The following is a 27,705-nucleotide window of genomic DNA, read 5'->3' as shown; positions in this document are numbered from 1 at the left end:
TATCAGAAATTACTCGGAACATCCAAACTCACAAATTTTACCTCTTTATAATATTAGTATCGATTTCATAAACCCTGATTTCGGAGACGAATCTATCTATGAAATGGTACATGTCCTATCCAATCATATTAATAAGTCAGCTAAGTCTTACGGTACCTGCATCCTCCCAATTTTGCTTTGCATTTATACGTTAATGACCAATCAGTCCATAAGACGGTGTTAAGTATTTTTATTTGCATTGATATCATTCTTATTATAGATATACCATATTTTATAAATATGTTACTTGTTTTTTTACGAATATTCTGAAATGACAAAATAATGCGCATGGTATAATAATTTTGCTATTCATTAATATAAGCAGTTGTTTTTGCGGGTTATCCTAACGATTTTCAGGAACGAATAAACTTAAGCCCAGGTTTACGAGAGCTCTTTTAGTTAATTTTCTCTACTTTTATCCCACCTATTTTAATACTATTTTACACTGCGGAAATAAGTAGAATAGTAAATTTCGACACGATTATATATTGCAATAGCGACGCCCCTCGGTTTACTTTTATACTTGTGTGGCTTGTTGTAAATTTATGATTAATTTTTGAAACATACATACTTGCATATAGAAATAATACAGGTATAGTTATATAAAAGCAACGTAGAGTTGTATCGTGTATTCTGTAGGATTGTTTTCTTTTAATTTCTTTTTATAAGGAAATATTGTATTTTACATCCTTTATCTAGTGATATAAATACACTGTAGGTAATTATTAATATGATTTTCCTATGGGAGTTGTCATTGTCTAATTTCGCTTTGGTTTTTATGAAATTAAGAAAACATCTTTGAGACATTTCACTACGGCCCTATTTATTTTTAATCTAAGTTTTAAATTGGCACTTTAACATATATATAACTTGAAACTGCATTTTGATCATAAACACTACAAATTATTTACGATCTATAAACGTTAATTATGTCTTAACTTTAATAGCATTTACGAGTTCTAGAAACAGAATATCTATAGTTTAAATTGATACCGATAAATTCCGTTTCAGGGCGAAGGTTTATTCGTTTACGTAAACTTTGAGATTGGCTCTAACAAGGCTGGGAGAGGCGGAGTGCGCGACGGTGATTTCTACTCTTAAAATCCAATTTAAATGCATTTCTCTGTGGCACAGGAGTCCCGCCGATACGCTCAGGGGGCCAATTAACTTATTCATCCTTAACATTTCATTGCTCAACTCGAATACTACTTTTATACTTTCCTCAGTTTACTTTCCCCGCTTGACATTTTGTGTCTATTACCTGTAACTTAAATAGGACGTGATGTAATTAACTTGTTGTATATTTTAAGTTGAAATAAACTTGTTCCTATAAAATTACAAGGATTTTATATTATATATATAAGTATATATATATATATATATATATATATAATATATAATATAATATATAATATATATAGTATATAATATAATAAAATACGTTTTTTAATCACGTTTGAAAATTAAAGAAAATTTATACAGAAATTAATATAGACTATTTAGTAGTATAATCTACACGGACGAAGCCATAATTAATGATTCATAATTATGTTAATTGTGATTGTAATAACATCATTTAAAATACCTGTACATGAAAATATTACAAGTTGACTTGCGCAGTTCTGGTTTTCTGAAGTTGTCTCAGATTGAGAATTTCCAAAATAATTTCCAAGTATACAGAATTCGCAAATCAAAAATATGCGAATTCTGTATATCTACACACACTTTCTTTATGAGCTGAATTTGAAGTTGTTCATTTCCCTCTAAGTATCAACAAAGTCATTTAAAATGCAATTTGAACACCCTAATAGAAACGTTCTCACTAAGAATTGTTGCAAAGTGTAATGGGTTCAGGTGAAATTAACGCAGAAAAATAGGAAAAGTTAGAACGAGTTTCCCGAAGGTTTTTTGCCTCAGCCAAGTAGCGCTGTGATTGTAAACTGCTGAATTTATAATGCCATTTTCGAACTCCACTTCATCGGGAAGTTTTAAACCGGTACCTAATTTTACTCGCAAGTAATACGTTTTCCATTCATTTCGGGGTGAATTCAATAATTTAAAAGTTATAATATCGAGATGAAAGATTTCTTTGAATCTAACTTGGCTTACTTTGGAGTAACTTTTGTTAGTGTAATATAGCTCGAAGCACGCCTTTGAGTAAAGTAAACGCTGCAACTGTTGAATCTAAGTCAAATATTATGTTGGAACCTATTGTCTATAAAGAATAAGTAAATACTTTTAATAGTAATGAACTGAAAGCTTTAGCAGACTTTAATTTATGTCATATACTAGTAATAAATAATTATATTTGGAGAGGTACAATTTTATTAAAACGAAAGTGAGTACCTGAGTAATAATATAAACATGAAAATAATGATACAACCTCACCACCCCCTTTCTCTCATAGAAGCGTCAATATAAAACTGATAGCATCGTAAAACGGTTTATTTATCTGATCCAATAGACCTTCATAGCCCTGCTCGATTATAGGTAAAGGCACAAAGAGCTTAACCCTCTACTATCTGCATTTCTTTGCAATCGAATTATGAAAAAAATAAACGTCGCTTTTTCGGACCCTATTTATTTGAAAAGGATGCGATGACTCAAGCAGATTTGCAAGATATCTGTACGCCTTCTGTGGATTACTTTGCAAGTCTTTTATACGAGCGAAGGCCAGTATCATCACTACTTAAGGATATTAAAATCCCTTCTATTTGTGTAAGGAGCTTGTTTTCTCGCTGACGGCAGTGGGCGTTTATCGAATAATCCAGATAAAATAGAGTGAATTGAGCTGGTTATATCCAAGTAGTCATAATAGCATCTTGTTTTGTGTTTATTGATTGTTTATATTTGTACAAATGTTTTTAAATTATTATCAATTAAATTTATATTATTGGACAGTTAGTTAATATTATTTCCGTGTTCAAAAATCATTATAATATAATAACATAACTGACTGCTTCTATCAAATATCAACCACTATTACGACACTAGCCAGGTGGTTTAGGCAGTTTAAAATTTGCTTTTATATACCATCGTACCATAATTAATACTATTCTAAATGCGAAAGTGAGTTTTCTGTAAATTTTCATATAAATTATTTGGGCTCCATTCCATTTATGTGAAATATTTCATTTCAGCTTACAACATATCCCAATTATGCAAACGAAAATGCGGATAAAAACTAATATACAATTTTTTCCTGTTCTGTATTATATTTCAATTAATTCCAATATCAGTAGAAGAGTATAAAACTATGTCTCAATTTATTATTTTAATTAATATATTCAAATGAAAGACAGGCGCTTGTAAATCTACACAAGAATATTTTCATCATTTGCATCTAAAATCAAAGCAACCACCAGAGGCATAGAAAGAGCAGATGAAAAACGTCGATGCTTTTATTTTCATCCGAATAGATTTTGTAACTGGAAGACCTAGATTTTCTAATGTTTTTAATTTACACAGATATACATGTAAATATATTTTTTCTTTATAGAATTAATATAGTAGGTATAAATTATAATATTCTTTTTATTCTAGATGGTAATTTTTTTGTGTTAAATTCATCCTAAATAGATATTTCTTTTGGTAAAAGTGCTATTAGTAAGTGAAATGATAGTAAATAATGAGAATCCAAGCCTATTAAACTTGACTATTTGCTGTAGACAAAACATATAATGTGAGTCTGTTAGTTTGTTTCGATATTTTCTCAATTTACCTCGTATTTGGTTTATTGTAAGTGGGATTTGGTAGTGAAATTATATGGTACGCATAATACCTGAGTTCTCAGGAATAATAACGTATATGGAGTACCAGGTGTTTACCTGTTTACATACCGTTCATGTTTTTTTTTATACAACTTAGAATGGCAGACAAGCTGACGGCCCACTTGATGGAAAGTGGTAACCGTCGCCTATAAACATGGACATAACAGAGTATACTGTTACGCCCATGATACCCCCATGCGTTGCCATTCCTGAGGACTCAGATGTTATTCCTCTGTACCCTGTAAATTCACGCCATATCCAACCCTTCAAACCGAAACACAGTCATGCAAACACAACTGCTATATGGTTGAAACACGAATGGGACAGAGATACCCAAGCAAACGACTTTTGTTCAAAGTCTCCCTCAATATATATGTAAATCTAAATATTTAATCGTATACCTATATATTATGTAAATATAATATATATAATTAAATACTTAGATGTAACAATTGGCACTAATACTAAGTTTAAAGATTATACTGAAATATCAATTATATGTATTCTAAAGTTAACATACATTTTGAAGTGACTACATTATATTGCTAATTCGTAGACCATGAAAATAACATATATGCCACTATGTCAATTAATTTTAATTTACTGTATAACTCCTTAGGGTGATGCTACTAATTTCAATTAGTCTCGAAAGAGCCAAAAGAACTCAGTTTATCTTAGTTTATATATTACTACTCAAATTATCTAATTTCAGGCCGTTTCGCTGTTCTACCAATGATCACTATAAGTCATGTCAAGTTCTGATAGTGCGATAATTATTTCTCTTATTTACAATATTAAAGCAGAATATACTTTCGATCTGCCATTCTGACCTAATTACCCGAAGGCACTATTTAACACGAGGTATACTCGTACATAAGACGATGTTTGCATAGAGATCCTTCGATTTTCTTTGGCTTTACCTTTATAAAACGATTAATTTGAAAATATAAATTTTTGCCTTCAATAAATATACCTATACGCAAAAGAACTGTTACAAAGTGGCTTCAGCAGCTTAACCATGATGAAATTGAAAAATAAATTCATCCTACCTCCTGAAGTTTTTATTATTTGTTATTTTTTTTTTATTTTTGTCTTTTTGTACATAATTACTCTGCCTTACTAATGCATCTTTAATTTTGACCGATTGATAAATAGACAGTTAAATTTTCCATAAACTAACCTAACCTAACATATTTGCGATGTGTGTATATGTTAATGTATTTGTACACGTGTAAGTATGTATGTATTGTAAATGTATCTTCCTCGCTCACCAACATATTGCTCAGATACTCTTAAGAAGTCTTCAGATTTCCACTGTAAGAATAAATTGCTTCATCCCAGGGAGGGGATTGATAATTTGTGACACGGGTTTTTCAGATACCCAGTTTAAGCACCGGTTCTTCACAACTTTGTAGTTTCTATGTATATTATTAGTAGTATTAGTTTAAGTGTCTCATTGTACTCAGAAAGTTTAAAATAAATAAATAAATATTATTATACAATATATACAAGTGATTGTTACCTTTTTCTTTCAAGTAGGTCATTAGCTTGTGTGCTATTATAAGTTTCATCAAAAAATATGTTTAGCTTCAATTAAATTTAATTGAAGCCTATATACTTTTTAGCTTTGTGTGCCCACACAAAGCTACAAAAAGTAGCTAATATTATAAAAATTGATAGTTAAGATAAAGTGTTTCATTATATTATTCTTCATGGATGCAGTCAGCTTCATGTCACATTGTTTCACAGTTTTTTTTACAATGTATGCTCATGTATATCTAAAATAATAAAATGAATAATTCAAAATAGAACATAGACAGTTATCGTAAACTTATGTATTATAAATAATTATTATAAAAGTGATAAAAATAGTTCAAACAAGTTAGTTATTACATATCAGCCCTTAACTGTCCACTGCTGAACATAAACCTACGATAAAGGGGGGTTTGCCAGTAGTTGCTACGCTTGGCAGACGGGTTGGCAACCACAGTTAGGATTTGGTCATCATAGTCAGATATGTACTTACATATTGGTTACAAATGAAAAAATAATGTAAGAAAATGTTATTTAAAATTATATCCCCACATTTTTAAGACTAGATTTGCAAACATGCATGTCACGTATGATTTATTTATATTGTTTTATACTTGTAATATTAACCTAGTGATTCTGTTATCGATGTGACCCTATAACAAATAGACCCCAGATGAATGCTCTGAGTAAATCTGTTATCAACTATGCCCAAACTCAGTCAGTGCTAAATATTGAGACGATCTGGTTCAGTAATTATAGTAAAAAACAAAAACAAAATATTTTACTGATTTCATCACAAATTGTAAGTATTTTTATATTGCAAAATATAATAATTAATAATATTTAATTCTAAACCTAATTTTATATTTGGCTTTAAACAACATTTTTTGTTGAATTTGTTGTTGATGAAATTATATCAATATTAATAAATTTGAGTCAAAGTTCAGTACTCAATCATTATTTTTATGCATAAATTAATTGGAATTAGAAATGAAAAATTGAAGGTCCCTTATATAAAATATTTTTCTTGAAATCATTGTCGTTTACCCGATGACTTTAAATCAAGGAATATAATATTTAAAATGCTGTAAAAATAAATAAAAAAAAAAAAATCGACTCCGTTAATAGGAAACGCCGATAATAATGTAACTTTATCTAAGAAACGAATTAAACTCATTTCCTGCATGTTATATTCAAATACTAGTATTATTGTTTATTTATTATTGAAAGAGGTGTTTTTTTTCAGACAAAAAAGCCTAACACTACGACCTTTTTTTTAATATACAAATTATAAATACATAAGTTGTGTTACATACAAAATTGACCAATATTTCTTAAATTCAATTTTATTATAATACATTTATCACATTTCTATAGATACAAACAGCATATATATTAGTTTATATATATAATTGCTTCACCGTAATAAATTCATCAGGAATTAAGAAAGTGTTTTGATGCAACTTAGAATGATAAACAAGCTGATAGCCTACCTAATAAAGTATGATAACAATTATTTATAGTCGCTTCAAGGGTATGGGCATACCAAAATTGTAATTTCTGGGGACTAACTACACATATAACATATAATACGCCTCCATAACCTGTAATTTCATTACCATATCTAACATCACCCTTCGAACTGAAAAACAACCATGCAAGTTCAGCTACATTGCAATAGAAACATAAGTAGGCTATAGCTATCTAAAAAGACGACCTCTTTACAAAGTATCCCTTTATTAATTGTAAGTTAATCCCGTTGATTTTTTCTTCATTTCTATGTACAACATGAAACTCGTATGGTAGATCTTGTTAATTAGGGAACTAATTATATATGTATATCTAAACAGAATAACCGCTATATATTCATAATGTTGTATAACAATAAACAATTTATTAATAAACGTTATTAATTGAATAATTATGAATTATAATGAGTACATTTTATCTATGTTTATCAGTTGTGTATTTCACATTCTGTATGGTTGGTTTTGTGATGACTGATTAACCTTAAATATTCGATTGTGGAATGTAATTATATAATACTCGTATAAAGCTGTTTGGCTTTGGTTTAACATACATATATAATTATATACCATATATAAGTTGCTACAGGTACTATTATTTATGAATATCATGGATTATTTCATAATTACTACGTCCTAATTAAAAGTTTAGTGTTAATTTTATTATTAACGTTTTAATTAAGTATCTGTATTCATTTCAGCCAACAAGTTCGGATCTACGTCAAATATGAACAAGACTCTATTTATATTTTTTATTGGAATTGCTTTAATAGCACTAATTGAATCAAAGCCCTGCTCAAGGTAAGGCCGAATCAATTAAAAACTTTATATAACTAGTGACCAGCACGCATGTATATTGTATGTACGAGTATAAATCTTTTGTAAAAAATGTATTGCGTGGTTTAGAAGAGTGGAAATACCAGACGCAGACAACGATTTCATTTTATACTATTTTAACTATATATATATATATATATAGGATGAAATAGATAACCATTTATAGGAGTTATGAGTGAGAGAGAAAGAGAGTTCAAGGAGTTTATCTGAGTCTGCAAATTTTGAGTAATGAGTCACCAAATGACAAAAAATATCTACCATAAACAAGTTCACAATTGTACGCGTGGTGTTATTTGTTGATAATTACAGAATTTAGTTTATGTTATTAAAATAAAACAGTTATATTTATTAATATATATTATTACACTGATTTTAACATTATGATGATATACTATTTTTTTTTCACATTACAGGAAAAGTGTCCGGTGCGGCAAGACAAAATGTACCCGAGATAATGATGAGGTATTCATTTTTTATGATCGACCAACTGAGTTATATGATAAACAAATTAAATTTGTATCTTGTGTAGCATATGAGATACCATGCTAATAATAGTTTTTTTTTTTAATATGAATCATGAATATATATGGAAATAAGTACAGTTATGAACTTAACCAATCACCTGTACTAACTAAATATTTACAAAATCGTATAGTGTGCATACGCAAAAATAGAGAATAATTGAGAATAATTTCCTTTTTTAAATAATTTTGGTGTCTATATGTGTGTATGTTACGTGATATCTTTTCAATTTACTACCCGATTTTAGTAATTACTTTTTCAATTTATAACATTTATTTCTGTCTTAGTTCTATAATATTATATTAATTTTGTCACTAGTATAGTGATTATGTTTTTGGCATGTATCCTGCTTATGCTAAAACAATCTATTTACTTACTGCCACTGTATATAGATCCATATATATATATATATATATATGGATCTATATAAATACATAATATTATTTAACACGTCAATAAAATGAGTTCATCGAATTACTTTGGCTCAAAGATAAACATTCAGTACAGATCAGAGGCGAAGGTATTGTTTATAATATAGATGGACAACTTAATCTATGCCAATAGATATTGTGATAAAGAGGTATTATTCAATTATCATAAGCCATGTACTACATACATTACACTACATGATCAATCATATATATTATTATGTCATCACGTAAACGGGTGTAATATGATTTTAAATAAATTTTTCATTGTAATTTTATGCTTATAGTTAATTTACAAATAGATATTGATTAGATAGAGAATTCGACATCAATTAGGCCGTGTTTTTTAATACTAACTGATAGCCGCTGTTTCGTATGCGTAAAACTTTTAATGATCTCACACCATTAAAACATGAGTAAGTTTTCATAATATCATGTTGGATAACGTCTAATCTATAACTTTGAAATTATTTCAATAGTTTATCTGTGAAATTACTAAATAACGTTGCGTAAAAGTTACATTACATTAAAACAATTGTCACGAAGTGCAGTATACATTATATAGCATGAAGAATAAAAGAAAAGAAACTACTACTTTTTATCTCAGTTAATTAACAAAAAGAAGTACACGGATAGACCCAATAAACAAAAATATCAACCAATTTTAATATTAATTTTCTAAATGTGTGATATTTGTTATAACTTGAGTGATAGAAAAAAAAGGAATTGGTAAATGACGGTAGAGAGAAAAACAAAGCGTTCCGGGTGTTTAGTATTTTCAAAGGTTTCCATTTTGGTTGTATTTTTTACGTTTAATGCCTCATGACTCTGTCAGTTCTATACGTATTTGGAAAATTATTTTTTTATTTAAAAGGATACACTTACAAATTGATCCCTCAAAAATTTTGTCATAATCTGTTTAGTAGATTAGTTTTTAGATCCAAATAACTAGTTTTGTCACAGTTGAAGTAATAATAAATAAATGTTAGAAATATTACTTACAAATACAGGCTAGCTCAATGTATTACTCCAGCGGACGAAAACGCGGGCGATACGCGATCCTCTGACCTTCTCTTTACGGCCCGCGACTGTTAATATAAGAAGTCTTACCATTATATATCATTTAATAGTTAAAGCTGTTAAGAATAAATCTCCGAAATTTTTGTGAATGTAGCTTATATGTTAATTATATTATAGGTTTTTTTTTTAATAATAAATAAATAAAAAATAATTACGTTGCATGGGCGCAAAATTTAGCGTGCGAGCAAGCATGAGTAAGCTGGAGCGTGTGACGGTTCGCCTATAGTACAATAGGTTTAATACCATAAGTACATAAAAGTAACAGGGGTTCCTATGGGTGACCGCTAAGAAAGCTGAGCTATTTAATATAAACAAACTTTAAAGTCAAGGTTCACAATAGTGTACAGAGAAGACGTTACCATATATGAAATATTGACACAGAAGGGAAACTCCTTTGATGTGTTTCCAAAGTGTAGTGGATGTCACAAGAAAATTAAATAAATTAAACAAAGGTATATTATATTTTATATATAACCAAATTATAGTTTACCTTTTTATCATCAGGTGTAAAAAAGATACATACAACACAGTTTAATAAGGTTTATGAGAGCCTTTAAAGTTTTATAAATTCGATAATCAATTTAATATAAGATACCAAAATACGTTAGCGTATAATTAAATTGAATTTAAAGAGAGGTTCAGTTCGAATGATAGGCTAAATCTGATTATTGAAATGTCTGCCCTTCGGTGACATAATCTATGACGTTATTAGAGAAAGAATAGAAAAAAAAAAGAAAAGGAGGGACGGCGGATCGGCGGGGGCGCGGGAGTCGCTTTTTAGGAATTGCGCAATAAAAAAAAGAAAAAGAAAAAAAAAGATGGCGCGGGAGTCGTGTTTTAGGAACTGCGCAATAAAATAAAAAAAATAATGGGGATATAGATCTAGGAGGGACCGGATCGATGAAGGGGTTTGAGATCTTAGTGTATCACTATCGATTAAGTGTGTGAAATTAATCAATAGAAGACTGGAGAATCCGGTGAGCTTGTTCCATTTATTACTACGTAGTTAGATTTTTGACTGTGATCACAGGCAAAGTCTATACTTAATATTTTTCCCAACAACTATTAAAATACGTATTTAGTCGAGTCCATATACCTTTAGGTAATGCGTATATCGTTAAATGCAATCACATTTGAACAAAGTTTACATCAATATAATTTACGTACTTACGTTATTCTACTCATATACAAAATCCAATTATATGGTCGTTTGATAGAACTTCATCAATTAGATTCAATGTTCTAATTGTCCAGTTTTGGAAAATACTTATTGAATCAACTATTGAACTATTACAATACTAACTAGTTTCATATCTAGTTATTATAAAGTATTTATTTATTGAGGATAATAGACTAAAGTGACTATGGTCTGGTCTCATTGCTGGGGAAACAGCCATTGATGAGAGAGAGGGGTTATTGAGTGGCGACCCTGTGAATGCAAGTGCGGTGTGGGCTACCTCCATTGTTTGGAGTGACTGTTTTATGTGTATTGTGGGGCCGTTCCTTGTGTCAGTCGGTAGAAATTGCCTGTGTTCAGTCGTGGGTTGGTGATGGTTGAGACGATGATGATGATGAAATATTTGTATTTATTACACTACTACAGTGTTGGTTTAGAATATCTATTCATACTTAACGCTTCATGGTGAAGTGTTTTCATACCATTACTCGGTCGACCAGACTAATGATTCTTAGTCTATATTTGATTATCCATGACTACATGTGGGGATTTGTTTTACACCAGATGTACAAAGAGACAGCTTAACTGTTGTAAGTGATTTTATGTGGATGTAATACTTTTAATACATTATTGTGTTAGTAAATAAATTCATGTGACTGTGGGGTGTTTATGGTAAACAAGCCTGTATTGTGTAAATAGATAATTTGTCTTGATTTATTATAAACTTTAATATTGATTTTATTGTAGTGAGCAAGCTGACAATAACAACTCTTTGTATATTACTGCTTTTAATAATATTTAATTATATTGATATTATAGGTGTGGATTTATTTCCTAATGGTAATAAAAGTACTAAAAGATTCTCTGACTATAGTTACTCTTAACTAGGTATGAGGTTCAGTATAAAATTGGTACTGTATGACACTTGTGAAGCTATGTATTTTACTCATATTTAGAAAGGAAGTTGTCCTGGCGATAAGGTTTGTATGTGTGTTGTTTGTTCATGTTATATTGACTAGACAAGTTCAGACAGGGTTAATATTAGTGAATATTTACTGGATTTATATTTAATATACATGTTTTGAATATTTTATGGGAATAGTATGGAGATATACAAGTAGTAAAATATAATATTAGTATTTTATAAATTTCATTATCGAGTTAGTTGTATATGTTGGGCTGTATCCAAGGAGATATGAACCTATTAATATCAAGTTAGGACAATTACTTTAAATATTAATAAAGCAAACACTAACACTGATTATTCACTTCTTTAATAAATTTACATTAGAGGTTAGGAATCAAATAGATAGCATATTGGGAAAATCTTCACCACACATGTATTTGAGGAATGTTCTTGATAATTAGTACTGTATGTATATATTATTGCAAGTACAATTGCAATAAGAATGTTAAACTTCTAATCTTCTGTTCATTCTTGAATTTGAAAGTAAGCTTGGCTACTGATATGAATATAAAACTGCAGCATTACTGGATACTATTAATTATTTCTGGTGTAAACCATGATTATTTATGTCACTGATAATTTAGTTGTATATTACGGTGATATATGATGATTTTATATTTAATTATATTAAACAAATACAAATAAACAAACTTGCTAGTATTTATTACGTTGACAGTTGTGATAGATAATCAAAATTCAATTCAATACATCAATACGTCATTTAATACGTCATTAATGTGACAGATGTCAAACAAAAGGAGATTATACACGTTATGATTCTATATCTAAGTCTATAGAAAATTTATATAATTTTCTGTTATTTTATAATAACTGTAGGGGAAATATTGGAATTATTTATATGAGAAATTTCACTTAAATGATATGATAATTATTTAAAGACCTAATTTCTTAGGGATTTAATCATGATGATTTAAACACTAAAACACTTGTTTATCTGAGAAATCCTCTTAGTAAATAGGTTTACTAAGACACTAAAAGGAAGTAGATATAGTATAACTATAGTACAGCTACAATAATTGTATGGGACTTACTGTCCTTTCTATACAAATATATATTTAATCTATATCTTTCACATTATAATTATGCAATATATTGCCTCTACTACTACAACATACACAAATAGGACTTATTGTCCTTCCTATATACCTATATATAATAATTGACCTGGCACTTTAATGTGTAATTTATCAGTACTTATGACAACAACCAATTAGGACTTATAGTCCTCTCTATAAAGCTACATAATTATTTAATCTGATTATTTCACAATGTGATTAATCAAACCTCTACAAATATTACAAAAGATCTCTATTACTCTCAACACAATAATAGCTTGTTGGACTTAGTGTCCTCAAACTTATAGAAAACCCAACTGGTTATTTCACGAGACGTTGTTAACTTGTGATTAATCAGTGTCTTTTAAAGGACTTATAATTCCTTTAGATATATCTCTCTGAATAAATAATTGGTTAATTCACAATGTGGTTAATCAACAATAATATTATATATAATTGACTGGACTTATAGTTCATTCAATAGCACTCATTACTTTTAGTAGCTCTCGACCTATGGGTTGGACTACTCGTTTTTAGGCTCCGGCCTAATCAACAGATTTAACTTGAACCTTGAGTATTCTTGGTATTAAGTAAATAATATTAAATTGACAATGCTATGTTATGATATAGCAATTATCAACATTATATGGCTTGGCCAATTCCAAGGTGTGGAAGGTATCCCCTATCACACAAATCTTCATCTCTATCGGACTGTCTTCACAGGTGATCTCTAATGTCACATTATAGGGCCGAAGGGTTATGTCCCAACAAAGTAAGTTCTGGTGTCTGGGTGATCTCGCTTCTTGGTCTGATCTCTTGTGGAGCCGAAGGGAAACCCCCATTGAGTAAGCTCATAACAGAGTGACGCTGGGAAACAGTTTCGTACTGTTAGTGGGTGATCTCTATGTCGCCATATAGGACTGAAAGGGTCATCGCCCATGAGTAAGCTCTCGTGTCGGAGTGATCCTGGGATTTCAGTTCCGATCCTTTTGCCTCTGGCAAACACCAATTTATACTGGAAGCATCGTGGGGCTGGTGGAGCCACTGTAATGTTGAAGTAAATGTACTTATGTTTGGTTTGGAACTGAGAATACTCATGCCCTTATTACCATCAGAGTGCATTAATAAATAGTAATACCCTTCCCTACCTTTTAGGAGGAAGAGTTATAGATAGTTGGAAAGTCTTCCACTGGTCCGGGCGTGTGAGGGGCCCGACCGCTCCCCCATTTTTTTATTATTACAGTTATTCTGTAATTTACTATTAAATTAATATATTATATTCTAACTTCCTAGTTACATGAATTATGAGTATAATTCATTAATTATTCTTAATCCTTAAATATTTATCAATCATCTTCATTATTTAACTCCTATCATATACCAATTAAAGAACCTTTTGGTTATTACACACACAACGGGTCCTACATTACTAGACGATCACACATTTATTTATCTGGCCAAATGATCAAGTGTTCTACTATAAGATCTGTTCAATATTATGTGTTTATTGTAAGGGTTTATATGATTCATAGGATGTTTGGGGTGTATAAGGCAATATAGGTATGGGGTTATATTGAGGGTGTTAGGCCATTCTTTAGGGTAGGTTTTCACTAGATTTTCATGGGTTTTCATTAGGTAAAGCCTTCGTAGGCTTTTCTTAGGCTTTGTAGGTTTTCCACGTGTAGGTTAGTATAAGAGGGTAGTTATTATAAGGGGCGCAAAGGGGGGGACCATCACAAGCGCGAGCGTCAATCAACATTGGCAGCCTGACAACTTACCATTCTGCAGTCATTCGTCGGTGTATCATTTTTAATAAATATTACCTATAATGCTTAAATTCTATAATCTTCCTTTTCCGCGTGTGTCGTAAAAAGGGGACTAAGGGAACTTAATAGTCAAGAGATAAGCAGCAGCATCCCTCTTTAAACATCACCAAAGCCTAATTGAGGTTGCCAATTCGCCCGTCGAAAGTGGCAACCCAGTAATTGCCACGCTTATCAGTGTATAATCTCCTAATAGGGGAAGGTCACAAACTGTCGGGGGTAAGGGACTGTTAGTAATGGAGTCTAATTGACCCATTGCTAGCAATACACCCTATCAGGTCGACCGCCACGCGGTTCACCCTGGAAACCATCGTGGTTAATCATAGTGGAATTCGTCACGATGAGCCAACTGACCTGCTTTCATCGTCACCTATCATCTATCACTGGCCCCGCCAGCGTATACCGATAGCGCAGGCGGAGTTACCATTCCATGATAACCCATTAAAAAAAAATAGGGGAAGGCATATGTTCAGCAGTGGACAATTAACAACTGATATGATATGATAATAATACTTACATAAATAAATAGGTACCTATTACCAAAATTATTTATTTATCATATTTTTGGTGAGCTTTACAGATTTATCAATGCACTTACCAAAAATCAAAAAATCTGAATAAATGTGGCCCGGGTCTCCACCTCATTTTGCCACTACGTGTCCATTGCCTGTCAAATAGTTGCCGACCGCTGCATTACTCAGTAGTTACGAATCATATCTTCCTTTATCAATAATCCCAATTACTTGGAATCGAGTCTCTCTAATCTGTAGTAATGTGTTTTCTCCTTTCATTCGCATCTTTTTAATAAATATTTGAATAATAATAATAAAAAATTTGACGAGTGATTTCATGATGATAAAAATTGTCCTTTAATCTACATGTGAATTAAATTGTGGCTCTTGTAAATATAGATAATTTGGTATTTAAGCAATTTTTGGTTACAATTTAACAAAAAACTTTTACAGTCACAAAATAAATGTAAAGAAATAGTTTTCATATTTTAATAGGTATATACTGTAACAATTAACATAACCTTTTCCTTAAAACTAGTGCTAGTATTCATTGATACGGTCTCATAAACATTATTAGTATAGAAAAAAAAACATTACCAAAAATTCAAAACTTAAAAAAAATCGAAAAAAGATTAACCTATATCTGTTCCAATGGCACAATTTAATAATAAGTATGTGTGTGCTCTAAGCTTGTACTATGTAGGGTCAAAATGATTTTAAATAAGTAACTTCATTCTTAAAATGAAAATATGTCTAGTATTTTTCCACGAGTTTATATTTATCATATTACCTAAAGGCGTTGCGGCTTTACTACTTGATAAAAAAACATAACTCATAAAAATAATTTTAATCCTAATATTTTTATATGATAAAATTAATAACTATGATAAAAAAAGTAAAGTCTACCAAACACCATACCATAATATAATATATAGAATTAAGAACCTCATTCTTTTTGAAGTCGGTTGATACCCCTTCATCACGCTAGATCTTATAGAAACGATGTAGATGAATTGGAAAAAAAGATTCTGATATAAAAGTGACAGCTCTGTACTCTATCGTACCCATACCTTTCTTCAAAAATATGAAAATGGGTCTACTGATTTATAAAATATGAGCACAAACCATTTAGAAGTTTATAATTGGCCGGCTTGTGATAAACCCGTGACTATCAAAACAACTGAAAACTAGATAGAAAAATTGTCAAAATAATGATAGGAAGAATTACTGTTACTTAAATAAATACATAAACAATAGAAGTCATAGAAGGCAGCTAAGTTTTGAAGTCGAAGAATTGGCCCTTCATTTAATCCTAGAATGTGAGCTGTACACATCACAAAGTGTATAAATCCTTCATACAGTAAGGTCACTCCGCGAAGCCTATAAAGATATCAGGAAGCTTCTGTGCTTCTGCGCGGAGTGACTCTCACGCAAAGTGGTCCAAATGAGGGGCTAAGTGGAGAAAATGGAGTCCCAAAAAATGCAATACTTATCTTGATATTTATCCTGTTTTACTAATAGAATAATAAGTCCATATAATCCTTTTTTAGTTAATAATAGTATTATTTTATCTCACTCTCTCTCTCTCATCATGGGGTCATTTTTAAACGACTTCCAAAACTTTCTTCTTAATTCGTCTGTATTTGATCTTTTGGCTTTACTTTTGGCTGGATAACGTTACAATTTTCAGTACGTGAATCAAGCCACTTATACCGATTTTTTTTCTATTGTTCTTCACATAGTTTGAGAAATTATGTTAGATCAAAATTTCATTGCATTTGTGGCCTTATTGTTAACCTCACATTAATACATGTCATATTATTGAACATAATTATTAACTTTTAGAAATCCGGCTGCGACAACTCTTCGTCATCATCGTCATCGTCATCATCATCATCTTCGGAAGAAGATAATGATAAGAAATGTGTAAGTTTTAACTATTTATAACATTTTTAATTGTTAATTAGTATAGTAAAATTTTATGTGAAAAGATACAAAAGACAGTGTTGTCATAATGCAATCCCCTCTTGTTAACCTTTTGCTAGATAACATTAAGAAAAAAGACAAAGGGTAGAGGAAGACTTTGTACAGAAGTCGATGGCTTGGGTACCTCTGTCCCATTCGTGTTTCAACCGTGAAGCAGTTGTGTTTGCATGGTTTTTTTTCGGTTTGAAGGGTGGGATATGGCGTGAATTTACTGGGTACAGAGGAGTAACACCTGAGTCCTCAGGAATGGCAACGAATGGGGGTATCATGGGCGAAACAGTATACTCTGTTATGTCCATGGTACTGCTCATGTTTATAGGCGACGGTTACCATTTTCCATTAGGTGGGCCGTCAGCTTGTTTACCATTCTAAGTTGTATAAAAAAACTATTGTACTATATATATATATATATATATATAGGCTTATGTTTAGCAGTGAACAGTTAACGGCTGACCATCATTTCACCACAATGGCAACACAAAAATTAATTAAAAATTACAAGGAAGAAGATCTGTAATTATATTTCTTTGTTTCAGGATTCTTCATCTTCATCGTCGTCATCATCATCTTCTTCAGAGGAAGATAATAATGGATGTGTAAGTAATAAACGATAGGGTCAACATATATATATATATATATATATATATATATATGGTGGGTGATCATGATCATCACAAAACCTGCTACATTTTTGAAATATCGAAATATGTGTTATAAATACATATTTAAATTTAATTCTTAAAATTTGTTGATTTCAAAAGTACGTAAACAAACTACGCACCAAGCCTATTTATTTATAAGAAAATATTTGTGTTTTTACAGGGTCGTAGCAAAAGTAAAGATAGTTCGTCTTCGTCATCATCATCTTCGTCATCATCAGAGGAAGGCAACGATATAAAATGCGTAAGTTAATTTATAAAACCCCTCTTTTTAAATATTACACATAAATTGTGCAAGTGGTGCACTTTATGTGTGAATATATTTTCCCTATGAAATCAAATAATACAATACAATGCACGTTACGTAAATAATTAAAACCTATCAATTATAATTATGTGATCCTGGCATAAAATAGGCCCCCCTTTTCCTTTCCCATAGGTGTCGTAAAATGCGACTAAGAGAGGACGAGGGATGGGCAGAAACATCTGTCTTAAAACATCTCCAAAAGCTAACTGCAGTTGCCAATCCGCGTATCAAGCTTAACAGCTACTGGCAAAACCACCTAAGGGGATGTTCAATACATATGCTTGGCCTTATGTTCAGCAGTGGGCAGTTAAAGGCTGATATGATGAATTGTGATTATTAGATTAATTTTGACTTATTTTTATTTTATTTTTTTATCTTTATTTGGTCTCCTAGCAATTGTTACACTGATAAGATTTAATATTAAAATTACTGTCTATTTATACTTAGTGTACAATCATTTTAAAGGAAACACAAATAAACAATAATATGGTATAACAATCTCTTGAGCTAATCGTTTTATTAGCTATTCAAATTAACTGCAATGCTTTCCTATAGAAATCCCCTTCTGTATCGAAGTGAATATCCAAGTGTTGCTTGCAATCATTCAACAGCTTGCAAAGACGTGGTACAGTAGAGTTGGTACCAAGAACAGTTCTACGGAACGGCACGGACATTGGACTGATGTAACTACGGGGATAGTGTACAGGCAATTGAAAATGAAATTTGGCAAGAAGCTGAGAACAGTGCTGAGACTTCAAAAATATCATTCAGTAATAGCCTAAATGTCGACCATCTCCCCACCTTACTGTGACGTGCAGAATATCGGGACTGTAATATTATATTAACAACCTAGGTGTTTCCCGCAGGCTCGCCGGCGTGCGTCAGAACATAAAGTATCCTATATATTAAATTAGAATATAACCTATTTTTGTATTAAATTTTATTCAAATCATTTTAGCCATTTAAGCATAAGTGCGTAATAAATATACAGGCATTATTACAAACTATCATTTTTGTTATATTAATAGAATTAAAAACAAATTATTGTGGTACATACTCGTAATAAAAGTAAACTTTCAAAATTATTCTAGGGTCGGCGCAAGAGCAAACATGATTCCTCTTCATCATCATCATCGTCATCATCATCATCAGAGGAAGATAATAAGTGTTCTTACAAGCCCCGAGGGCATCATGTAAGTAAAAAATTTCATAATCGGAATAAATAAAAAAATATGCAACTTAGAATGCCAAACAAGCTGACGGCCCACCTGATGGAAAGTGGTAACCGTCGCCTATAGACATGAACAGTACCATGGACATAACAGAGTATACTGTTTCGCCCATGATACACTCCATGCGTTGCCATTCCTAAGGACTCAGGTGTCATTCCTCTGTACTCTGTAAATTCACGCCATATCCCACCCTTCAAACCGAAACACAGCTATGCACACAATTGCTTTACGGTTGAAACACTATTGGGACAGAGGTACCCAACCAAACGACTTTTGTACAGTCTCCCTCCTGATAGAATATAATTGTAACTTTAAAATATCGATGTATTACCTTTTAAATAGTTATCTAACTGAGGATTAACAGCTATAGATACTTGGACATACTGCATTGCGCCTGTATTTTTGTTAAAGGGCGATAATTAAATGGTAACGCCGTATGCGCTATCGATATGTGTTAGCGAGGCACCAGTGGGAGGTGACAAGTGATGATGAAAGCAGATCCGTTAGACCATCGTGACGAATTCCATTAGAATTAATCACGATAATTTCCAGGGCGAACCGCGTGGAGGTCGAACTGATAGGGTGTATTGCTAGTAATGGGGATAATAGACCCCTAGAGTTTGTATCATGGTGTCACATACAGATTTTTTTAAACTAGTTATTTGCACTACCTTTTATAATACAATCACTTCGTTAAGTAATCTATTGTTTTGTTATAGAAAAACAATAGTATAATAAAAAATTGTGTCCCACAAAAAAGCCGACTTCAATTATGACAAAACCAGTTATTTTGATTTAAAAACTAAATTGCTAAGCCGTTTTTTGATAAAATGTCTATAGGATCAATCTGTAAGTTTATCAATTATAATAAAAAAATGAATTTTCAAAAACAGTTTAAAAATAACAGTTATGAGGTAAGAAAAAAAAAACTATCGAATCGAGAACCTCTTTCTTCTTGAAGGTGGTTGAAAACAATTACTTTGATCACGATAAAAATGATTTGGTGATAGGTAACCTACCTAGACCTTAAATTTTTTATGTAATTTAGAATGGCTAAAAAACTGACGGCTCACTTGATGGAAAACGGTAACCATCGCCTATTTACATGAACAGTACCTAACATAACACTCATGATACTGCTCATGCGTTGTCATTCATTGTTTTGCCATTGTTATGCCTCCGTACTCAGTAATTTTATTGCCATGTTGCACCTTTTAAACCGAAACAGTCATGCAAACAACTGCTCCACGGCACAAAAACGAATGGGACAGAGGCACCTTGACTTTTGTACAAAGGCTCTCTCTGTCGAACCTACCTACTTGATAATAAAAATTTGTTCACAATGAATAAAGATATCCCGTAATATTACAAAAAAAAAATACAGAGAACTACTACCTTGAAATAACTTATTTTAGTGCGAATAATTGTAAAAAAAAAATTATTATATAGAGCGGCTTAAAGCGATGTTATAGTACATAAGAAGGCTTTTCTTGATCATCGTCGTGGTCACTTGACATTGTGTTCTAAGCTGCACATGTGGTATGAAATATGAGTGTAGCACTAAGTAAACACCCTGGAAATCGAATCTGAACATTTGTGTACTTCAATGGATGATAATGGAATGGTAACCCCGCCTGCGCTAACGGTATACACTGGCGGGGCGCCAGTGATAGAAAATAGGTAAGGATGAAAAGATCTGTCAGTTTGTCCATCGTGGTGATTACACCTGGAATTCAACACGATGGTTTCCAGGGGGGGGGGGGGGGCACGAGGAGGTCAATCTGATAACACTTGTGACCTTATCCTGTACACAATGCTTTTCACTTCTTTTTACCAAACAAATAATCTCAACAACACTGGCGACCATGGCGGTCTAACGGCTACTGACAATAACTGACTTTTCGATTGACGCGAGTTCGATTCTAGCAAGCATTTGTAATCATAAGAACATCTGTTTGAATTGCTTTTTTTATGGATAATATGTATTAACAAAAAAAGTATTTTAGACCAGTAATTTATATTACAAGATAGAAGTTTAATTTGGAACTAGATGGTAATGTGTGCATTTTAATTTTTGTTACATTAATTGAATACATATCGAGTTCGTGATAAACTGCCATACCTGTAGAAAATTTGTACAATCTGATAAACATGTAAAATAATTAAAACACAATTTATAAATATCTTCATAAACGAGAGATAATTAAGCGAAGCTACAAAATTTCGTTAAATTAATGTTATGTAAATATTGAATTATATTAATAAAATCAATTAAAATTTTATTCGTATTATATTTATTGTATTTTTTTTTTTTATTTTCAGAACAAGAAATCCAGACATTTACGAGACTTGCGGTCCATAAATAACATGCAAATGTAAATTATAATATTATAACTATTGTAGTTTTAGTATTACTTTAATAAAACTATAATTAAAATATATTTTTGAATATAATATCAACTACCCATTGTTATATTGTTAACTGATCAACTTACACTGCCCTTGCGAAATGTATTGTATGTAATGTATGGAAATACAAAATGTATTCAGTGTGAAATACCATCACAACAATAAATTATAACTTACTGTATTATAATATTACATATAATCGTACATTTTCACACTTGTAATATTAGTAGGTTAGAATTATGTACGTATTGTTATAAATTTAAAGTCGAAGCCCACTATTATTTCGACTTATAGACGGCAAAATTTATGGGTTCCAACTAATTCTCTGGTGATTGAAAACACCGATAACAAATCAAATTAATTCAAGTGACAACGGTAGACTTGCCCTCTAATAGCAAGCTTAGCAAAAAGTGAACATGTCGAGTGTTACGTTCACCACAACAGTCTATTAATGCCTATAAATACTATGAGAAATTAATCTCGAGCCATATTTGCTTTTTATTCTATTTTTTGTAGTAAATAAAGTATTTGAGAACATTTTCAATGTAGTCTGATTGAAAACCTTTTTCTAAATATTCCTATAATTATTACATACTTTCTACCTATAGGTGGCGTACTCAGTACCTAAAACATAGCAATTTGTTTCGAGAATGTTTGCGTTATGCTGGGTTTCTTCGAGCGAGCCTCGATTGCGGCTCTAATGAGCAATAATGATGGAACTGTTCGCTAACTTTACGCCTTGTTATTTTAAAAAGCTTATTTTAAAAATAACTTCAGTTTATATTCATTCTCTTAGTATTTTATACACTTAAATTTATGTTACGTAATATTTAGTGCTTTATAATTATTTAAAATTTAATATAATTAGATAAAGATCAAAGAACAACCTTTAAGAGAACACTAAATAAATCCACCCTAAAATTTGGAATTTGGTATAAATAATAGTTGACCATTATATTATTATGATATTGAATAAAAGTATGTTAATTAAATATTGTTACGCCGAAGCATTTTAATCACGAAATACCTGTCTCGGTTACTCGCTGTTTCTGGCAGTTTTAGTACATAACAGGGAGATCAAAGGCTGTATATAGATATCTATTTGGAGCATAAATGTTGTGATAAAGCTAGTAATAAAAATACAGATATCTTTTTGTAATATTTAACAGAGTCCAAAAAGGAAGTGGCTAATGCGTGTGTAAGGTATACAGATTTATTTGTTATTAGCTTTTATCCGCGACTTCGTCTGCATGACTGGAATATGTTTACTTACCAGGATAAAAAGTAGTCTATGTCCTTCTCTATTCCATAGTACTTGCACGTATACACCAAATTTCATAATAATTGGTTAAGCCGTAACCAACAAACTCACTCTCACATTTATAATATCAGTAAGGATTTATTTATTTTACACCTTATATACATATGGTATATATGAGATACCTTAAACAATTTTATAGCATACCATGTATGAATAAATAAATTACAATACAAAGAAGCATAACTAATTGAAGTACAAATTACCTCTATATGAATCAAGTTTCATTAACTTGGTAGAGTATTTCTCTGATTTAGTGCAAATAACATGTACGTAAAATTTTTAAAGAAACTATTTATTTATTTATTTGAGGAACACCAACAGCATATTGCATTATAACATATAGGTATAACAACATTAAATACAATACAATATTAATGCACATGCCTATTATAGGTATTCACAGCATTCACTTTAACATAATTATACAGCGTAAGAACTACGTAACCTTCAAATATTTTTTTTATAAATTATAGTTACATACGAATATGTTTCATATAGAATAATCAGTTATGGAATTATTAAATTAAAACAATATTTTACATTTGTAAATTTCATTACCTTCAGTATCCTGCTAGGCTAAAGGTTTTACAGCATACTATCTAATGGGACACCGTATGTATATAACAAGGAATATGAATGTACATTGATTACATTTTATATTATTATGGTCTACACTCATCACCATCATCAAGCATCATTTCAGCCTTTATTCGTCCACTGCTGGATAAAAGCCTCCCTTATAGACTGCCATAAATAACGGTCCTGAGACACCTACATCCACTGACTCCCTGCAATGGATTTCAGGTCGTCACTTCTTCATTTCATTTCATCTAATGGGGGGTCGTCCTATACTCACTACAATAAAGTTAAATTTGTTCCCAAAAATTTGTAATAACCTTCAGAAACTTTTGTAATGTAAATAATATCTTTTTATGTGTGTTTATGATGTGCTCCCCTACTTGCATCGAACGTGTGCTTGTCAGTGAGATAGTTAATAGTAACAATATGGGAGTTGTATTATTTGAAATAATATAAAAGGATGAATATATATCAATAATAAAGATCCAATATTTTTTCATTATATTTAGTAGATGATTGATGTGTGTAATATCCATTATTTTAAATTTGTTTAAATGGTTACATAAGTATAATTTCATTAAATTTTCGCAAATTCAGAAAAATACCGGGTGACTGACTGACTCGTCAAAGCTAAACGAAATTGCAGAACTTAGGAACATATTTAAAAAGAATATTAATAATCGTGATTGTTGGTACTTAGTGGCACTTTGTATGTATGTTTATATTATTGAAAAATCGCTTATAATCTTTAACAATAAATCTGTTATAAAAAATATGCCAGGATTAAATCACACAAAAGCCCTGATTAAGGAGTTTTCGAAAAATTTCTCTAAGAAATTAATTATTTTGAGTAAAAATAATATGAATGTATTAATAAGAACTCTCACTGGACAATGGAAACTTATCAAACATATGGCCCAACTTAGCTTATGCCCAAAAAGTGTTTACAGATTTTGTCACATTAAGGAACCGCAGCACTTAATTTGTGGCTGTAGTTAACTTATACATAAACGATATATCTCTTTTGAAAAATATACTTTATATTCTGAGGAGTTAAAAAAACATAGCTACCAAAAGCATCTTAAAATTCCTATCATTGATAGGAATTAGCAACGAACGTTAAAAAAAAATCAATAATAATAATACTTAAAACTAATATAGAGTTAAATTAAGTATATTTCTGTTAAAATTATACTTGTTAATTTATGAAAATAATATAAGACATAAAACAAAAATTGTGACATTCCCTTTTCTTTGCTTGAACCCATTAAATAATAAATTTATCTACAATACAATATAATAAATGTATGTTGGCAACATTAAGTACATTTAAAAAAAACTAGCTAAAATAAAGGTTTGAAAATGCCTTAAATGGCGAAACCAATTAGATATTCTAACAATTTTATTGTGGAAGAGTACAATTGTTTTTTATGCAACTTAGAATAGCAAACAAGCTGACGGCAGACCTGATGAAAAATGGTAATTGTCGACTATAAATACGAATAGTTGGCATCCAAAAAACTTGGTGTGTTTAATAGAGCGAAGCATTACTTCACGCCAGATCAGCGATTAATGCTCTACAAGTCGCAAATCCGGCCCCATATGGAGTATTGTTGTCACTTATGGACGGGAGCACCTAGATACCAGCTTGAACCCTTCGACTTAGTGCAACGACGAGCTATGAGAACTGTCGATGATCCCAGGCTTGCAAGCGATATCAAACCCTTAAGTCTTAGGACAGATTTTACCTCACTCTGCGTGTTCTACCGCTTGTACAATGGATTGTGCTCAGAAGAATTATTCAATATGATGCTTACAGCCACTTTCTATTATCGTACGGCTCGCCATTGACAGGGAGTTCACCTTCATATCCTACAGTCTAAATGGTCGCGTACAACGCAGATTCAGAGATGTTTTCTCTCACGAACACTCAGCTTATGGAATGAGCTCCCTGCCGAGGTTTTCTCAAGAGGCTACAGAATGGGGTTCTTCAAAAGCGGGGTATTGAGGTTTCTTTAGGGTCGGCAACGTGCTCGTAATATCTCTGGTACTGCAGGCGTTCATAGGCTACGGTAACCAATTACCATCAGGTGGGCCGTATGCTTGTTTGCCACCTCAGTGGTATAAAAAAAAAGAATAGAACCATAACAGAAAAAGTTCGCCCATGATACCCCACATTGCCATTCCCATGGACTAAGGTGTTATGTTTCTGTACCAACTTTTCTAATGTCAATATTTGTAAAGTAAGTTTAGCTTTTTATGATTAATAAAAGCAATATTTGGGTACAGAAGAATTCGTGACAATTATATTTCAAGCGTACTAATGTAACTGGCGGTGTTTTAAAGAAGGTGTTTTAAATAGATAATTAAAATAATTTCATTATTTAAGTACAATAAATAATATGGAAGGTCTATTTTATTTCATTGACCAATTATTATGTCATAAAAATTAGGTATCTCTCTCTCTCGTCCAAATGAAATCGTTGAAGCGAAGCTATATTGCGGGCGGCACTAACGAGAATTTCACAATGATGGACTCCGAGAGCCTCCTTAACTTTTATAATAACATGAATGTTTATCCAGTAATTTAGAATGAAGTAGCAATTTTTAATAAGATAGACGAGTATAATTAAATGCAATTTATCAATAAACAGCTGTAATCTACAGCTTTGCTTGCACGTAAACAAAATATGTATAATATGATATGCTCAACGTGTGGAAACTTCATTTAAATTCATTCAACAATTTAAGCGTGATTGTGTAACAAATGTCTAAACATTCGAGTATCTGTATGTACTACATTTTTATAGATATAACATTATTTATGTATAGATATAATGTTAATTATATTAAGTTTATAATTTAACAGTTTCATTATATTTTGATACAAAGTTTTGCATACCATTGAATATGGTGAAACATATTGAATATTAAAAAAGAAGTTGTATCATCTTATTATGTAATTATGTTTCTGGCAAATAAATTATTATTATTTAATAAAATTATTTATTGACAATATAATAGTGCAACAGGGACACCACTATACTGTAGTCATAAAAAAAATGCGAATGATAATCATGTACTGTAGGTACAGTGAATAAATGACTCATAATGTATACACCGTATGATTCATTTAAAGTTAAATTTATCATTATAATACCACAATTAAAGATTAATTGCAATATAATAGTATAAATACTAGTAAACTGAACACTCTTGGCTTATTGTTAAAAATAAGTTATCAAGACGTTTCCCATTACGCCATAGTCTATCTACAGATAACTTGTGTATATACCTTATCACATACAATAGGTACTCTCTGATAGTCGGTTGTTGGTTGATAAACGAATGGTCAATAGTATTATGACTGGCACTGTAATGTGTGTATAATGACGTCGCTGTTCACTCGGATAGTCGTGCTATACATTGTGGGCCATTTGTTGCTCCAAGCTAGCGCTGCGCCGTTGTCATGGCACGACTTCATGCAAATATTTAGAAATCCGTGGAAGGACTTCATAGATTCGTTCCCACATATTAGACAAGAGGAAAATACGAAAGCCAATGCGTCGTCTGATGATAATACTGATGAATATAAAGTTATGCAAAGAATGATAAAAACTCCACAAAATAAAATAGATTGTAAATATGGACTTAAAAGGGATCTAAAAGGAATCTGCAGACAAATATATGAGTGACAACGTGTGCTTTGAGTTGTGAACTTTTTGGAAATCAACTTTTTCGGCAACATCATCAAAATGGATACAAGGATTGTATTGATTGTAATTGTGTTAATGTTACACGTAAGTTTGGAAGTGCAACACAACATTTTTAACTTTCGTGAAAAGTTAAAACTAGCGGCACTGACCAATGAGGAAAAAAAGACTGGTCAAGTCATAAGAGTACCAGTACTACAATGCCCTGA

General features: G+C 31.2%; 1 protein-coding gene across 2 annotated transcripts; it reads left to right on the top strand.

The window, feature by feature from the left end:
• Positions 1-6,007: 6,007 nt before the first annotated feature.
• Positions 6,008-22,422, top strand: LOC113523449 (uncharacterized protein DDB_G0271670-like). 2 transcript variants are annotated; one of them, XM_026909430.3, is made up of 8 exons: positions 6,008-6,144; positions 7,570-7,669; positions 8,119-8,167; positions 17,136-17,216; positions 17,813-17,872; positions 18,099-18,179; positions 19,334-19,435; positions 21,797-22,422. In XM_026909430.3, exons 2-8 carry the CDS (start codon positions 7,596-7,598, stop codon positions 21,851-21,853), a joined length of 504 nt encoding a protein of 167 aa, XP_026765231.2. In that variant the 5' UTR covers positions 6,008-6,144; positions 7,570-7,595; the 3' UTR covers positions 21,854-22,422. The 2 variants fall into 2 exon arrangements, with proteins under 2 accessions (XP_026765231.2, XP_052751739.1); XM_052895779.1 differs by lacking the exon at positions 6,008-6,144 and adding an exon at positions 7,348-7,457.
• The last annotated feature ends 5,283 nt before the right edge of the window (positions 22,423-27,705 follow it).

This window comes from Galleria mellonella, unplaced genomic scaffold (genome assembly GCF_026898425.1).
Source record: "Galleria mellonella isolate WM207_F2 unplaced genomic scaffold, CSIRO_AGI_GalMel_v1 utg310, whole genome shotgun sequence".
In the NCBI taxonomy this organism is placed as follows: domain Eukaryota; kingdom Metazoa; phylum Arthropoda; class Insecta; order Lepidoptera; family Pyralidae; genus Galleria; species Galleria mellonella.
This window is presented reverse-complemented; position numbering and strand designations above follow the sequence as displayed.